The sequence below is a fragment of the Lepidochelys kempii genome, chromosome 20, assembly GCF_965140265.1.
Source record: "Lepidochelys kempii isolate rLepKem1 chromosome 20, rLepKem1.hap2, whole genome shotgun sequence".
In the NCBI taxonomy this organism is placed as follows: Eukaryota; Metazoa; Chordata; order Testudines; family Cheloniidae; genus Lepidochelys; species Lepidochelys kempii.
This window is the reverse complement of record NC_133275.1, coordinates 25,346,764-25,361,194: the sequence shown is the minus strand read 5'-3', so window position 1 is coordinate 25,361,194 and position 14,431 is coordinate 25,346,764. Positions and strand designations below refer to the sequence as shown.

At 63.0% G+C, this 14,431-nt stretch overlaps 2 protein-coding genes across 7 annotated transcripts in view; both read left to right on the top strand.

Moving 5' to 3' along the window:
* The first annotated feature begins 124 nt into the window (after positions 1-124).
* Positions 125-6,649, top strand: RDH8 (retinol dehydrogenase 8). The gene is made up of 6 exons (XM_073318526.1): positions 125-362; positions 1,691-1,852; positions 2,529-2,708; positions 2,925-3,018; positions 3,399-3,582; positions 5,936-6,649. The coding sequence occupies exons 1-6, from the start codon at positions 257-259 to the stop codon at positions 6,158-6,160; spliced, it is 951 nt and encodes a 316-aa protein (XP_073174627.1). The 5' UTR covers positions 125-256; the 3' UTR covers positions 6,161-6,649.
* A 4,581-nt stretch (positions 6,650-11,230) lies between these two features.
* The window catches only part of LOC140900756 (venom factor-like), a 41,949-nt gene continuing 38,748 nt past the window's right edge, over positions 11,231-14,431 (top strand). For 2 of the 6 annotated variants that reach the window (XM_073318524.1, XM_073318523.1), the window contains exon 1: positions 11,231-12,887. In XM_073318524.1, the coding sequence (XP_073174625.1) occupies positions 11,830-12,887 (1,058 nt within the window). In that variant the 5' untranslated portion in view covers positions 11,231-11,829. The remainder of the gene's footprint in view (positions 12,888-14,431) is intronic. The other 4 variants (XM_073318521.1, XM_073318522.1, XM_073318520.1 and 1 more) reach the window with 3 other exon arrangements.

Below are 14,431 nucleotides of genomic sequence, written 5' to 3'. Positions count from 1 at the left end.
GCGAGGGGCTGGGGGGCCGGGGGGCCAGAGGAGGGGTGAGGGGGCCAGGGGAAGGGGTGAGGGGGCTGGGGCAGGGGTATGGGAGCCGGGGGGGGCAGGGGCTGGGGGTCCAGGGGCAGGGGAGAGGGGGCCAGGCCTCAGCCCGCCCGTCCCTGCCCCGCCGGGCTCAGGGCTCCCAGGGGACTGGCTGATCCCTGGCCCCACGTGACGCCGGGTCTGATCCCATAAGAGCCTTTGGGTGCCGGGCGGTGCAGCCATGGGCAGCGCGGGGCCGAGGACGGTGCTCATCACGGGCTGCTCCTCGGGCATCGGGCTCCGCCTGGCCGTGCAGCTGGCACAGGACCCTGGGCAGCGCTTCCAGGGTGAGGGGCTGCGAGGCGCGGGGGGGCTGTGGGGAGCCGCAGGGGCCAGGGCTGCAGAACGGGGTGCGTGGGGGATGCAGTGCCCAGGGGCTGCCAGGCCTTGCTGGCCCATTCGCTGCTCCAGCTGCCCCCCCCCCCGCCGCACTCGGGATCCCTGCAGGGAGAGTCTGGGGGGGCTTTTCCAGCCCTGGGGGGCCAGCAGCAGCCTCTGTGCCCAGCATCGCCCGGGCTCCCAGCACGGCCTTGCATTGGGGGCTGCAGTGAGGCCCAGCTGCGGGGGTGGCCTGGTGCCCCCCAGCCAGCGCCCCACCCCCACCCGGTGCCCCCCTCCAGCCCAACCCTGCCCCATCCCCTCCCTGGCACCATCCCCCGGGGATTATCCCGGTGAGCGGATTGCGGGGCCGCCGGGAGGGCACTTGCATAACACCTCCCCCCCGACCCCGTGCAGCTGAGCTGCCAGCCCCAGCCAGGGCGTGACCCCTCTCCCCCCCCCCCCGGCAGCCCGAACACCCCCCAGCCCCGCCCCACTCGCTAACACGGGTCCTGGCCCCAGCAAATGCCAGCTGGGTGGAGGCAGCTGCCTCTGCTCCAGGGCTGCCCCCCTGTTCCTGTGCCCCCGTGCCGGGCAATGGGGCTGGGCAGAGTCAGGTGCATGGGGCAGGCCCCCCTGCGCCCACCCCCACAGACATGCCAGGGCTCAGCAACGTGGGGATTAGGCCCAAAGCCTCTTAGGGATCGAGAATCCTGGCTTGGCCCCTTGACCCCGCCGCTCTGGGCCAGCCCTTCCCCCGTCTGGTGCCCGGCTGGGGGGCAGAGCGGGGGGGTCTGTTCCAGGCTGGGGTGGCAGGAGGAGGGGCCATGCCAGGCTGGGGGGGCAGGAAAGGGGGGGCTGTGCCAGGCTGGGGTGGCAGGGTGGGGGGAGTTCCAGGCTGGGGTGGCAGGGCAGGAGGAGGGGCCATGCCAGGCGGGGGAGCAGGGTGGGGGGTGCCAGGCTGGGAGGGCAGGGAAGGGGGGCCGTGCCAGGCTGGGGGGGCAGGGAAGGGGGGCTGTGCCAGGCTGGTGTAGCAGGGCAGAAGGAGGGGCCATGCCAGGCTGGGAGGGCAGGGCGGGGGGCTGTGCCAGGCTGGGGGGGCAGGGCGGGGGTGCCAGGCTGGGGGGGCAGGGAAGGGGGGGCCGTGCCAGGTTGGGGGGGCAGGGCTGGGGGAGTGGCAGGCTGGGGGGGCAGGGCAGGGGCCGTGCCAGGCTGGGGGGGCAGGGGGCAGGAGGAGCCCAGGGGCCTGGCTGGGCCCTGTGTCGCCCCCTCCCCTCAGACCCGCTGCGCCCTCCAGTCATCGCCACCATGCGGGACCTGCAGAAGAGGGAGAAGCTGGAGCAGGCGGCGGGCGCGGCCCTGGGCAGGACCCTCAGCATCCGGCACCTGGACGTCTGCAGCGAGGCCTCGGTGGCCCAGTGCCTGGGCGGCATCCCCGAGCGCCGGGTGGACGTGCTGGGTGAGGTGCCGCCGGGGGGCAGCAGGGGGCGCTGGGCTGCAGGGGGCGGGGGGCTCAGCAGGGGGTTGGGGGGACGGTATGTGGGTGGATGTGGGAGCTGGGCAGGGGGAGCTGGGGGGGCAGCAGGGAGGCTGTGCCATGGGGGGGGACAGTGGGGGGCTGTGCTGTGGGGAGGGGGGACAGCGGGGGGCACTGGGCTGTGGGGAGCTGGGGGAGCAGTAGGGGGCTGTGCTCCGGGGAGCTGGGGGGACAGCGGGGGGCTGGGCTGTGGGGAGCTGGGGGGACAGCGGGGGGCTGGGCTGTGGGGAGGGGGGACAGCGGGGGGCTGGGCTGGGGGGAGCTGGGGGAGCAGTAGGGGGCTGTGCTCCGGGGAGCTGGGGGGACAGCGGGGGGCTGGGCTGTGGGAAGCAGGGGGCAGTAGAGGGCACTGGGCTGGGGGGGACCTGGGGGGACAGCGGGGGGCTGGGCTGTGGGGAGGGGGGACAGCGGGGGGCTGGGCTGTGGGGAGCTGGGGGACAGCGGGGCGCTGGGCTGTGGGGAGCTGGGGGACAGCGGGGCGCTGGGCTGTGGGGAGCTGGGGCACAGCCGGGGGGGCGGCGTTGCCGTGGGCTCAGCAGGGCTCTCTCTGCCCATGTGGGGCTGGGGGGGCCGGGGGCTCTGAGCGTCTCCCCCGCAGTGAACAACGCGGGCGTGGGGCTCATCGGGCCCATCGAGAGCATCAGCATCACGGAGATGAAACGCGTCTTCGAGACCAACTTCTTCGGCGCCGTGCGCATGGTGCAGGCCGTGCTGCCCGGCATGAAGCTGCGCCGGAGTGGCCACATCGTGGTCATGAGCAGTGTCATGGGGCTGCAGGGTGAGGGGCAGCAGCACCCGGGGGGCCGGGCACGGGGGGGGTTCGGCGAGGGGGTGTCGGGGAGGGGGCGGGGGGCCGTGGGGGGGATGCAGGGGGCGGGGGGTCAGGGGGCCGTGGGGGGGATGCAGGGGGAGGTGGGGGGGGGCAAGTGGGTTAATGGACCCCAATGGCCCCCCCAGGCACACTGCCCCCCCAAGTTCACCCCCCTCTCCCCAGGCATCGTGTTCAACGACGTCTACGCCGCCTCCAAGTTCGCCATGGAGGGTTTCTGCGAGAGCCTGGCCGTGCAGCTGCTCCAGTTCCACGTCTTGTGAGTGCCGGGGGGGCCCGTGGGCGGGGGCCCGGGGGGGCCCCGGGGGGGGGGGTGCCCAGGGTCGGGCCGGGGGCCCTCAGTTGCTCCCCAGGCCAGGCCAGAGCACAGGGCTCAGGGCCCAGCCCCGGGCCAGGCCTGCTGCTGCCATGCGCCTCAGGGGCTCGGTGCGGGGCTCAGGCTGCCCACGTACACGGAGCCCCCCGCTCTGGATCCTGCCCCAGCCCCCAGCTCCGGAGCCCCCCGAGCCCCCCGCTCCGGAGCCGAGCGCCCGCAGCCCCCCACTCCGGAGCCCCCCGAGCCCCCCGCTCCGGAGCCCCCCCCCGGCCCCCCACTCCGGAGCCGAGCGCCCGCAGCCCCTGAGGCTCGGCTTCCCGCAGCGTGTCCCTGGTGGAGCCGGGCCCGGTGAACACGGACTTCGAGCTGAAGCTGATGGAGGACGTGTCCCGCTCCGAGTTCCCCGGCACCGACCCGGCCACGCTGCGCTACTTCCAGGAGGTGTACCTGCCGGCCTCCCGCGAGATCTTCTCCGCCATGGGCCAGAGCCCTGAGGACGTGGCCAAGGTGGGCTCACCTCCCCCGGCCTGCGGCTCCCTCCCCACAGCAGGCCCCACGGACCTGGGGAACTCCCTGCCTGGGGCTGGTCTCCCGTGGCTGCCCAGGCTCCCTGGCCAGCCCCACACCCACTGCCAGGAGCAGGGGCTGCCACGCCCCGTCCCCCCAGTGTCTGACCCCCCCAATGTCTGGCACACCGAGCCCCCCGCCAGTGTCTGCCACGCCCAGCCCCAGCCTCCCACTGCTGGGCCTCACCCAGCCTAGAGAATCAGCTGAAGTACCGAGTGCTGGGGAGGTGGGACTCTCCTGGACAGACCAACGGATGGGTACTGGGGGGACAGACCAACGGATGGTGTCACGGAGTCCCTGGGCGATGCTCTGGAGCTGCTCCCCATGCAGCCAGGAAGGACTCTGGGAGCAGCCTGTCTGCAGGACACACAGCTCACCCGGCTTCCCCCTTCCTGGGTCTGACCTCGGAGCATTCAGCCTCCTCTGCCCCTCCGTGCGCTTCCCACTGCGAGTCCGCCCAGGTGGGGTCCTGGGGAAGCCAGAGGGTCCTGCCCCCCCACTCCGCAGTCAGATGGGACTCTCAGCCCGCCAGTAAAACAGAAGGTTTATTAGACGACAGGAACATGGTCTAACACAGAGCTTGTAGGTGCAGAGAACAGGACCCCTCAGCCGGGTCCATTTTGGGGGGCAGTGAGCCAGACAACCACGTCTGCACTTTACTCCACGTTCCCAACCAGCCCCAAACTGAAACTCTCTCCAGCCCCTCCTCCTCTGGGCTTTGTCCCTTTCCTGGGCCAGGAAGTCACCGGATTTCTTTGTTCTCCAACCCTTTAGCTCTCACCTTGCAGGGGGAAGGGCCCAGGCCATCAGTGGCCAGGAAACAGGGTGTTGGCCATTCTCTGTGTCCAGACCCCTGCCCACACCTGCCCTCTAGGGCTCTGCAACGACCATACACCCTTATCCCACCACCTAGATACTTAAGAACTGCCATGGGGAAACTGAGGCCCCCCCCACACTATTTAGAGGAAACATTAAGAACAGTCCCGCTTCGTCACAGATGGGTGCCGGGGGGACAGAGCGACGCAGGGCAAGGAGTACGAGTGGGGGATGGCTGGAAGGGACGTACGAGGAGGGCAGACAGAAATGGGGTGTGAGTGGGGAGCAGGCGGATGGGGCAGTGCATGGGCCTGGGCTGGAAAGGGTTAACCAGCGGCCTGAGGCTGGTGCCAGTGGTGGGGGCTGTTGAGGGGTGGGTTTGAAGGGGGTCGTCCCACTGTGGGGAGCAAGGGGCTGGATGGCCTGGGTGGGGGGGGGCTCGTGCTGGTCCCTGGGTGGGGGCGGGGAAGCCCAGTAGCTGGGCTCAGGGCGGGGACAGCTCGGGGCAGCTGGGGGGCTGCCTGCAGCGGCCGGGTGGGCAACTGAGCCAGGCGGGTGGGAGAGTCGGTCGCGGGCTCAGTGCCGGGCTCCGGGCTCTGCCGTGGCCTGGCCGCAGGGCCCCGAAGCTCCTACAGCCTGAATGAGCTGGAGAAGACACAGGGGAAAGTGAGGCACGACTATTGCAATACCGCTTCCAGCCACTGGGGGCACGCGAGGGTGGGACATCTGGGGTGTGGGTGGGCAGGGGCGGACGGGGCAGGCAAGCCGTGCGGACGAACTGACAGACGGACGAGGTGAGCGAGCCGTCAGGACAGACAGAGGGGGCAGGCGAGCCATGCAGACGGACGGAGAGACGGACGGGGCAGGCGAGCCGTGCAGGACGGACGGACGGGGCAGGCGAGCCGTGCAGGACGGACGGACGGACGGACGGACGGGGCAGGCGAGCCGTGCAGGACGGAGGAACGGATGGACGGGGCGGGCGAGCTGTGAGGACGGACGGATGGACGGACGGGGCGGGCGAGCCGTGCAGGACGGATGGACGGACGGGGCGGGCGAGCCGTGCAGGACGGACGGACGGACGGGGCGGGCGAGCTGTGAGGACGGATGGATGGACGGGGCGGGCGAGCCGTGCAGGACGGATGGACGGACGGGGCGGGCGAGCCATGCGGACCGACGGATGGACGGACGGGGCGGGCGAGCCATGCGGACCGACGGATGGACGGACGGGGCGGGCGAGCTGTGCAGGACGGAGGGATGGATGGACAGGGCGGGCGAGCTGTGAGGACGGACGGACGGACGAGGCGGGCGAGCCGTGCAGGACGGATGGACGGACGGGGCGGGCGAGCCGTGCAGGACGGACGGATGGACGGACGGGGCGGGCGAGCCGTGCAGGACGGAGGGACGGATGGACGGGGCGGGCGAGCCATGCAGGACGGACGGACGGACGGACGGGGTGCTGACCCCCCTCTCCCGGCAGGCCGTGGTGCAGGTGATCGGCGCGGCTCGCCCCCCGTTCCACACACTGACCAACCCGCTGTACACGCCGCTGACGGCGCTGAAGTCCGTCGACCCCTCGGGGGAGCTCTCCGTGCGCACCTACCACAGCCTGCTCTTCGACTACGGCGCGCTCTTCCGCCTCAGCGTGCGGGCCCTGAGCTGCCTGACCTGCCGGTGCTGCCGTCGCAGGGTCGCCCCTGTCTGAGCCCGCGCCCCCCGGCACGCGCCCCGACCTGCCGGGACCCCGAGCCCCGGCGGCTTCCCTTCGCCGCTCACAGCGTTCCCTGGACTTCCGGCTGAATTTCTCTGGGCTCAACTTCCAGCCGCTGGATCTTGCTCGACCGACGTCTGCTGGACTGAGGAGCCGGTTATTAAATCTCTGGCCCCCACGTAGGTACTGCCAGCCTGGGACCGGCTCCCCCCTGCACCGACTCTGCACGCCGTCTAACCCTACAATCCTTCTCGCCGCTCTTCTCTGAGCCCGCCGATGTATCAGCCTGTCACGGAGTCCCTGGGCGATGCTCTGGAACTGCTCCCCATGAAGCCGGTCAGGACTCTGGGGCAGTCGCCTTTCCGTGAGCAGCCTGTCTTCAGGACACACAGCTCACCCGGCTTCCACCTTCCTGGGTCTGACCTCGGAGCATTCAGCATCCTCTGCCCCTCCGTGTGCTTCCCACAGCGAGTCCGCTCAGGCGGGGTCCTGGGGAAGCCCGAGGGTCCTGCCCCCCAACTTCGCAGTCAGACGGGACTCTCAGCCAGCCAGGAAAACAGAAGGTTTATTAGACGACAGGAACATGGTCTAACACAGAGCTTGCAGGTGCAGAGAACGGGACCCCTCAGCTGGGTCCATTTTGGGGGACAGTGAGCCAGACAACCATGTCTGCACTTCACTCCATGTCCCAGCCAGCCCCAAACTGAAAACTCCCTCCAGCCCCTCCTCCTCTGGGCTTTGTTCCTTTCCCGGGCCAGGAGGTCACCGGATTCCTTTGTTCTCCAACCCTTCAGCTCTCACCTTGCAGGGGGGAAGGGCCCAGGCCATCAGTTGCCAGGAAACAGGGTGTTGGCCATTCTCTGTGTCCAGACCCCTGCACACACCTGCCCTCTAGGGCTCTGCAATGATCATACACCCTTACCCCACCACCTAGATACTTAAGAACTGCATAGGGGAAACTGAGGCACCCCCACACTATTCGGAGGAAACATTAAGAACAGTTCCACTTCGTCACACAGCCTCCTTCTGGAGTCATGGCCCCAGAACTGGGCACAGGATTCCAGCAGCGGTGGCATCAGTGCCAAATCCAGAGGGAAAATAGCCGCTCGGCTCCTACCCGAGATTTCGCTGGTCGTGCACCCCAGGATCTCATTAGCCCTTTTGACCCCAGCGTCGCACGGGGAGCTCACGTTCAGCTGATTCTCCACTGTGACCCCCAACGATTTTCAGACTCCCTGCGCCCGGGATAGAGCCCCCCAACCTGTAAGAGCAACCTGCATGCTTTGCTCCTCGATGTAGACATTTCCATTCAGCTGCGTTAAAACACATGTCGTTTGCTTGCACTTTGCAAGTGGTCCGGATCGCTCTGGATCAGCGACCGGTCCTCCCCCAGTATTTACCACCCCTCCATTTGTATGTGTTCGGCAAACTCAATCAGTGATTTTATGTTTTCTTCCAGGTCATGACACAGCTGTTAAATAGTGTAGGGCCAAGAACCGCTCCCTGCGGGACGCCCTGGAAACACCCACTGGCTGACGATCCCCCATTTGTAGTTACCTTTGGAGACCTTTCGGTTAGCCGGTTTGTAATGCAGTTCATGTGGGCCATCGGTCTCTTTTTAATCAAAATGCCAGGTGACAGCAAGTCAAAAGCCTTAATATTAGGTCAACACTGTTACCTTCACAGGCATCCGACAAGGTGGGTATTCACCCACGAAAGCTTACGCTCCAATACGTCTGTTAGTCTATAAGGTGCCACGGGACACTTTGCCGCTGGTAGAGATCCAGACTAACACGGCGACCCCCCTGATACTATTACCTTTGTCAGCCGAACTTGTAATCGAATCAAAAAAGGCATCAAGTTAGTTTGACAGGATCTATTTTCCATAAACCCATGGTCAATGGCCCTAATTCATTAATTCTTTATTAATCTAGTCCCAGATCAGCCACACAAGAATTTTGCCCAGGATCAATGTCATGCTGACATGCCTATAATTATCCCGATTGTCCCATTTACACTTGTTAAACATTGGCCCAACGTTTGCTTCCTTTCCATCTTCTGGAACTTCCCCAGTGCTCCAGGACTTATTGAAAATCAACATTAATGATCCAGCAACCTCCTCAGCCAGCTCTTTGAAAACTCTTGGCCCTGGTCTGCATTGGAGGGGGGTGTCGACCTAAGATACGCAACTTCAGCTACCTGAATAGCAGAGCTGAAGTCGGCCTATCTTAGGTCGACTTACCTGGCCGTGAGGACGGCGGCAAGTCGACCGCTGCCGCTCCCCCGTCGACTCTGCTTCTGCCTCTCGGGAGCTGGAGACGGGGAGCACGTTCGGGGATCGATTTATAGTGTCTAGAGGAGACTTGATAAATCGATCCCTGATCGATTGACCACTACCCACCCAAGACCTGCCCTTGGATGCAAGTTATCTTGACCTGCTGATTTTAAAGTGTCTGATCTTAGTCGCCGGTGTTTAACGTCCGCTCGAGTTACTATTGGAGGGGAGGGTTTTACGCTGCAATGTGACTGTATCTTCTGGCTTTTTTCCAACTTTAGAAGGGAACTATTTACTGAACACTTCGGCCTTTTCTGCACCATTATCGACAGTTTGCTCCTGGTGGGATTCTGCACTAAGAAACTTAAAAATTCTGTACACCGTATTTTAAACTTCTGCATGTTTCATTTATCAAAATAATACACGATAATCACACCAGTTTCCATTATTTTTGGCCATGCATTTTAGAATGCTTGCCAGCAAGTAGGGCTGTAACAATACAGACAACAATCACAACAAAAGACTCAGGAAATACTTCTTGACAAATAGATTCCTTACTCGGCATATTAATACAGAGCTCTGAGTAACAATTCATTGAAACGACAATCCAGGACCGTATTTCCCGCACCCCTCAGAAGCAGTGCAAAGGCTTGGGGGAGTCGGGGGTAACGGAGGAGCTGAGGGAGAGGGAAGTAAATTGCAGGGAAGGACCCTGGGAGTGAACTTGGAGGTCTGGTGGGTGTGGGTGGGAAAAGTAAGGAACAGGTTTTTTATGGGGCTGGGTGGGATTATTAGGGAACTTCCCCCATGCAGACCCTGGCTGATCCCTAGCCTCTCCCATTCAATCAAGCACATCTGCCCCTGTCCCCATGTGTCTCTGTGCCCCCACTCAGCCACCCCTCTGTCCTTATGTAGCTCTGCACCCCCATCACCATGTGTCTGTGAGCCCCCACCCAGCCACCCCCCGTCCGTGTGTCCCTCTCCCCCCGTCATGTTTCTCTGCATCTCCCTCCCCCTGTGGCCCTGTGCACCACTCCCATTCAGCCCCTGCCCCAGTCTGTCCTACCGCAGTAGCCCTTAGGAGCCCCCGCCTGACACCCACCCCAGCACCCCACGCTGTCGGTCTCTCCATAGCCCCGGTCTCCTGACCTGACCCGCTGGCTGGCTGGGAGCGGCTGCTGTGTTCTATTGCCACAGCGGCCTCTCGTGGGCAAAAGGCGGAACTGCAGAAATTATTTCCTGCTGGAAGCTGCTGCTGGTCTTGCAACGCTGCACCCTCTGGTGGGCGAAAGGCGAAACTGCGGCGACGTGTTGGCAGGAGCTTTTCAGGGCGCAAGACCACAGAACTCTGGGGGGCTCGTTAATGACGCGAGTGGGCAGGAGCGGAGAACCCCCCCGGGGTACGTTCCCCCCTTTCCACTGGGGTCAGAGCAAGGGTCCCTCCAGCCCAGCGTCCTGTCTGTCAACAGCGGCCAGGGCCCCCCGAGGGAATGAGCAGAACAGGGAATCGCCCAGTGATCCCTCCCCTGTCGCTCGTTCCCAGCCTGTGGCAAACAGAGACTAGGGACACCGTCCCTGCCCAGCCTGGCTAATAGCCATTGATGGACCTACCCTCCATGAACTTATCGAGTTCTTTTTTGAACCCTGTTATAGTCTGGGCCTTCGCAACATCCTCTGGCAAGGAGTTCCACAGGTTGACTGTGTAGTGTGTGAAGAAATACTTCCTTTTGTTTGTTTTAAACCTGCTGCCTGTTAATTTCATTGGGTGACCCCTAGTTCTTGTGTTATGAGAAGGAGTAACTTATTTACTTCGAGCAGGGGGTTGGACTAGATGACCTTCTGGGGTCCCTTCCAACGCTGATATTCTATGATTCTATGATTCTATTTAACTTATTTACTTTCTCCACATCAGTCATGAGTTTATAGACCTCTATCGTATCCCCCCTTAGTCATCCCTTTTCCAAACTGAAAAGTCCCAGGCTTATTAATCTCTCCTCATACGGAAGCCGTTCCATCCCCCTCATCATTTTTATGGCCCTTTTCTGAACCTTTTCCAATTCCAATATTTATTTTGTGAGATGGGGCGACCACATCTGCACGCAGTATTCAAGATGTGGGCGTCCCATGGATTTCTATAGAGGCAATGTGACATTTTCTGTCTTATGATCTCTCCCTTTCTGAATGATTCCCCACATTCTGGTTGCTTTTTTGACGGCCGCTGCACATTGAGTGGATGTTTTCAGAGAACTCTCCACAAGGCCTCCAAGATCTCTTTCTCGAGTGATAACAGCTAATTTAGACCCCGTCATTTTATAGGTATAGTTGGGATTATGTTTTCCAGTGTGCATCTAATTTATATTAATTACCATCAACTTCCCCTTATTTCCGTTTGTTATATATGATTTTTAATAGCCACTTTCATGTCCCCTCTAAGCCAGGTTGGTTTTTTTTAACCAGAGTGGCCTGCTTTCTTGACTGTGGATTTCTGGGCATCTACTAACATGTTCTTAAGACAGGTTTCAGAGGAGCAGCCGTGTTAGTCTGTATTCGCAAAAAGAACAGGAGGCCTTGTGGCACCTTAGAGACGAACCACTTTATTTGAGCATAAGCTTCCACTGCATGCATCCGATGCAGTGAGCTGTAGCTCACTGTGACGATGTGACTCAGCAGGGAGGGGGGAGTGTTGACCTGGGAATGTGCCCTGGGGAGGGGAGACCTGAGAGCCTGTAACCTGAGCCAGGAGGGGGAGGGGGAGGTGACACCTCTGCCCAGGAATGTGAACAGAGGCTGCAGCAGGGAACCTGCTGGGTGGGTTTAGTTTCAGTTTGGGGCTGGGTGGAGGAACACAGGGAACCCCAGGGCTGGGGTCTAAGCTCCCTGCTCCCCCAGAAGGACGTGATTGAGGGGTCCTGGTTGTACCCACAAGCTCTGTTTGGGACTGTTCCTGTTGTCCAATAAACCTTCTGTTTTACTGGCTGGCTGAGAGTCTCAGTGGATCCCAGGAAGAGGGGTGCAGGGCCTGGACTCCCCCACACTCCGTGACAACTGGTGGCAGCGGTGGGATGTACTGCACCCCGTGAACGGCGCTTCCTGCAGTAAGTGACTGGGGAGCAGTAAAACGAAGGGGAATTGACGGGGACCAGGCGTGCTGAAGATTCAGAGAGAGACGGTTTCGGGGGGCGGTTAACCCCTGGGAATGTGTGACCAGAGAGAAAGACTTTTGCAGTAACAGGGTCCCCCAGGGGATTGCAGCGAGCGGTCCCAGGGGCGGAGGAGTCTGCAGCTCGACCCTGGCAAAGAGTCGGTGACCTCAAGAAGGACGGGCACACGAGGGGCTTTTCCTGGAAACCGTGGGAAGCTGCCCGGCCTGCGAGTGGCCAGCAGGGAGATGTACGCTAAACGCCTGAAGAGCGACCTGGTGGAGCTGTGCAGGCAGAGGGGGCTGCGCATCGGGAGGTCCACCAAGGAACAGCTGATTGCCCAGCTGGAGGAGAGGGATCGCTTGGATGACCCGATCCCTGTCCCTGAGGGAAGCTGCCCGGGGGACGCAGCGTGGGCCCTGGGGCCTGACCGGGCTGGGAGGGGTCAGACTGCTGCTGAGGACATCCCGAGACCCTTCCTACCTATGTCCGGGGGAGGGGTTGGGGGAAGCCCAGCGAATACCGAGGGCACCCTGACCCCGGCACCCAGCAGGGGATCCTCCCAGCGGAGCTCCCCATCCCTGGAGCGGAGGCGGCTGGAATGGGAGAGGGAGATGAAAATGAGGGAGCTGGAGGATCATGAAAAACAACGTCAACATGAGGAGAAACAACGTCAACATGAGCAGGAGGAGAAGGAGAAACAACGTCAACATGAGCAGGAGGAGAAGGAGAGGGAGCGTCAGGAGAAGGAGAGGGAGCGTCAGGAGAAGGAGAGGGAGCGTCAGGAGAAGGAGAAACAAAGACAGCATGAACTGGAGCTGGCCAGGCTGAGGAGCAGTGGGACCCCGGCTGCGGTGAGTGAGGGGGGACCCAAGACGGCAAGGAACTTTGATAAGTGCTTCCTGGCCCAGCGGAAGGAGGGGGAGGACATAGATAGCTTCCTGACGGCCTTTGAGAATGCCTGTGAGCTGCACAGGGTTGACCCTGCAGACAGGCTCCAGTTTCTCACCCCCTTACTGGACCCCAAAGCCGTGGAGGTGTACAGCCGAATGACAGGGCCGGAGGCAGGGGACTATGAACTGTTCAAGCAGGCCCTGCTCCGTGAGTTTGGGCTGACCCCCGAGATGTACCGGAGAAGGTTCCGGAGTCAGCGTAAAACGCCTGAGGTCACCTACCTACAACTGGCCAACCGGATGCAGGGGTATGCCCGCAAGTGGACAGCTGGGGCCCGAGCTAAAGAGGACCTGCTGGACCTAATCGTACTGGAGCAGCTGTATGAACAGTGCCCTTCCGACCTGAGGCTGTGGTTGGTGGACAAAAAGCTCGAGAACCCCCAGCACGCAGGGCAGCTGGCCGACGAGTTTGTGAACAGTCGGTCAGGGGGTAGCCGGGAGGAGCCCCAAAAGAACAGGCCCCCCCCGATGCAGAGAGAGAGTCACCAGGGGGCCTCCCAGCGGGGAAATAGGGAGAACCCCCTCCCAAGGGGAACGCCTGGCGTCGGGCCCCTCCGACCCGCTCGAGGGGACCAACGTGACCTGAGCTGCTATCACTGTGGCCAGAGAGGCCACGTACGGTCCCAGTGCCCCGGGCTCAGGGACAGACTGAGCAGACCCAACCTACCCAGGGTTAACTGGGTAGGGACCCAGCTGGACGAGGGGCAGACGACCCAGGAAAGGGGGCCTACCAGTTTACCACCTGCCCCGGAGGGAAGAGTACCCCAGGCCAGCTCCACCAGAGGGCTGGAGGCTCTGGACTCAGGGTGCTCAGTTTACAGGGTGGGCGCGGGGCTGTCCCTCCGGAGAGAGTGCCTTGTTCCCCTGGAGGTGGATGGGAGGAAGGTCAATGGATACTGGGATACGGGCGCGGAGGTGACGCTGGCCCGGCCCGAGGTGGTGGCCCCAGATCGGGTGGTGCCCAACACCTATCTGACCCTGACAGGGGTGGGCGGGACCCCATTTAAGGTGCCCGTGGCAAGGGTACACCTGAAATGGGGGGCCAAGGAGGGCCCCAAGGATGTGGGGGTACACCACCATTTGCCCACTGAAGTTTTGATGGGGGGAGACCTAGAGGACTGGCCAAGCAAGCCCCAGGCCGCCCTGGTTGTGACGCGTAGCCAGAGCCGGCGAGGGGCACTGCGCCCTGACCTCGGGGAGGGTATCACACCGGAGGCGCAGGACCCTACCCTGGTGGGGAGGGAGGGCCGAGGGGCACGGCTTAGAGAGGCGGAGGCCTCAGACCTGGCCAGCGAGAGGGAACCGGGCCCCGTCCCTGCCCCAGCTGCTGAGTTCCAGGCCGAGTTGAGGAAAGACCCCTCCCTGCAGAAGCTCAGGGACCTGGCCGACCTCAGGGTGGTACGGACCATGAGGAGAGGCTGCCAGGAGAGGTTCCTGTGGGAGAAGGGGTTCCTGTACCGAGAATGGGCTCCCACAAGGGAAGTAGAGTCCTGTGGGATCAGGAGGCAGCTGGTGGTCCCCCAGAAGTATCGCCGCAGGCTCCTGCACCTGGCCCATGACATCCCCCTCGCAGGGCACCAGGGAATCCGGCGCACCCGGCAGAGGTTGCTACAGAACTTTTACTGGCCCGGGGTCTTTACCACGGTCCGGCAGTATTGCCGATCCTGTGACCCCTGTCAGAGGGTGGGGAAGGCCCGGGACAAGGGGAAAGCGGCTTTGAGACCTTTGCCCATCATAGAGGAGCCTTTCCAGAAGGTGGCCATGGACATCGTGGGGCCTCTCAGCAGGACGACCCGGTCGGGGAAGAAATACATTCTGGTGGTGGTAGATTTTGCCACCCGCTACCCCGAGGCAGTGCCCTTAGCTTCCATTGAAGCAGACACCGTGGCCGATGCGC

Excerpts from the sequence above, each read along its gene's own strand:
- RDH8 (XM_073318526.1), top strand. The coding sequence starts at position 257 with ATGGGCAGCGCGGGGCCGAGGACGGTGCTCATCACGGGCTGCTCCTCG. Across the intron at positions 363-1,690 it reads CCCTGGGCAGCGCTTCCAGG|TCATCGCCACCATGCGGGAC; the intron begins GTGAGGGGCTGC and ends TGCGCCCTCCAG. Across the intron at positions 1,853-2,528 it reads GCGCCGGGTGGACGTGCTGG|TGAACAACGCGGGCGTGGGG; the intron begins GTGAGGTGCCGC and ends TCTCCCCCGCAG.